At 40.0% G+C, this 2195-nt stretch overlaps 1 protein-coding gene across 1 annotated transcript; it reads left to right on the plus strand.

Annotated features, from left to right (window-relative positions):
• The first annotated feature begins 253 nt into the window (after positions 1-253).
• Positions 254-1798, plus strand: LOC123315955. Its single transcript, XM_044901863.1, has one exon. It carries the CDS (start codon positions 254-256, stop codon positions 1796-1798), a length of 1545 nt encoding a protein of 514 aa, XP_044757798.1.
• The last annotated feature ends 397 nt before the right edge of the window (positions 1799-2195 follow it).

Consider the following 2195-nt stretch of genomic DNA (forward strand, 5'->3'; position numbering starts at 1 on the left):
TATTTACCTTCCCCTCTACATATATAAACAAAAATTATTCCAATTATATAACTGCTTCACCCGGAGGTCAGGTCGCCCAATGAACTTAACGGAGGTAGCAGCGCACTACGGGTTCATATATATATATATATATATATATATATATATATGACTGACTTACCAAACAGAGGAGATAAGGATAGCAAGTGGAATTTTCCAAGGCGACAGCTTCAGTCCCTTATGGTTCTGCGCAGCCCTGAACCCCCTTAGTAGTATGATCAACAGATCTTCATACGGATATGCTATAGACAGTAATAACATACTAACACACTTGTTCTATGTGGATGACTTGAAGCTCTTCGCCAGGGGCCGAAAACAGTTGGAAGGGGAACTAGAGCTGGTAAGGAATTTCAGTGACGACATCGGAATGACATTGGGTTCAGGAAAATGTGCGGTAGTGGAAGTCAGGAGAGGAAAACTGGTACAGCAGGGAAGTATACGGCTAGGAGACGGGCGGTCAATAGATAGCTTGAGAATTGAGGACAGCTATAGATACTTAGGAGTTCAACAAACCTATGAAATACGTCAACAAGACAACAAACAACTTGCAGAAGAAGAACTCATCAGAAGGGTGCGAAGGATTCTCGGAACGCAGCTGTCTGCAAAAAACATAATGACAGCAATAAATATATGGGCCATACCATCATTTACTTATACGGCTGGCGTCCTGTCTTGGTCAAAAACGGACCTAGAAAGAATAGATAGGAAATTTCGCACAACACTTACGAAGTATGGTACCCTTCATCCCAATTCAGCTATAGAAAGAATATACTTACCCTGTAAAGAAGGTGGAAGAGGTCTTAGAAGTCTGGAGGAAGCCTGTCTGAAAGAAGAGAAAAGCATAAGAGAATACTTTGTCAGGAGCAACCGCCCACTACATAAATGGGTCAATACGTACCACCACGCACCCAACAGAGCTGGGGCAGCAATCCCGGAAGAACCTGAAAGAGAAAATCAGTTGGAAAGCATGAAACAGAGTTGGAAATCTAAATCACTACACGGTAGATTCTATGCAAGTATGCAGCAGGAGGAAGTAGACGTTACAAAGTCGAACACTTACCTTACTCAAGGATATTTGTATCCTCAAACGGAGGGTACATTGCTGGCCATACAGGACCAGGTAGTGCCAACAAGATCGTATATTAAGCACATAATGAAGCAGCAGATAGAGTCAACTAAATGCCGGTTGTGCAACAACTATGAAGAGACAATTCAACACCTCTCATCTGGATGCTCACAAATAGCCGGAACAAAATACCTCTCTCGGCATAATGATATGGGAAAGGTGGTTCACCAGCAGATGTGCCTTCGAGAAGGACTGCTCCGGCACTTTACTCCGTACCACCTATACACCCCACAAGCGTTGTTAGAGAATGAAAACACCAAGATCTACTGGGATTTAACTGTGGTGACCGATTTAGGGATAGAGCACAACCGACCGGACATGGTCGTGTGGAATAAGGTGAACGAGACCGCACTTATCATCGACTTTGCTGTGCCCCTGGATAATAACCTATCGAAAGCGTATGGAGAAATGGTAGCAAAGTACGAGGCGCTTGCACGACAGATGAAGGACCTGTGGAAGTTGAAATCCGTCAAGATAATGCCTTTAATTATAAGCGCCAACGGACTAGTACATCGAAGGACTGCCGCACATGTTGAGGAACTGAACTTGCCTCAAAACACAATAACGTGGATGCAGAAGGCCGTAATACTCGGAACAGTCAGCATAGTTCGACAAATTATCTTTCCTCATTGACTTCTCAGGTTGTCCTTGGCTTCTTGAAGTCCGGGCAACTTTGTTACCCCACGAAAGTGTGAAGCAAAAAAAAAAATATATATATATATTCATATATATATATATATATATATATATATATATATATATATATATATATATATATATATATATATATATATATATATATATATATATATATATATATATATATATATATATATATATATATATATATATATATATATATATATATATATATATATATGAATATATATATATATTTTTTTTTTTGCTTCACACTTTCGTGGGGTAACAAAGTTGCCCGGACTTCAAGAAGCCAAGGACAACCTGAGAAGTCAATGAGGAAAGATAATTTGTCGAACTATGCTGACTGTTCCGAGTATTACGGCCTTCT

Source organism: Coccinella septempunctata, chromosome 6 (genome assembly GCF_907165205.1).
Source record: "Coccinella septempunctata chromosome 6, icCocSept1.1, whole genome shotgun sequence".
NCBI lineage: Eukaryota > Metazoa > Arthropoda > Insecta > Coleoptera > Coccinellidae > Coccinella > Coccinella septempunctata.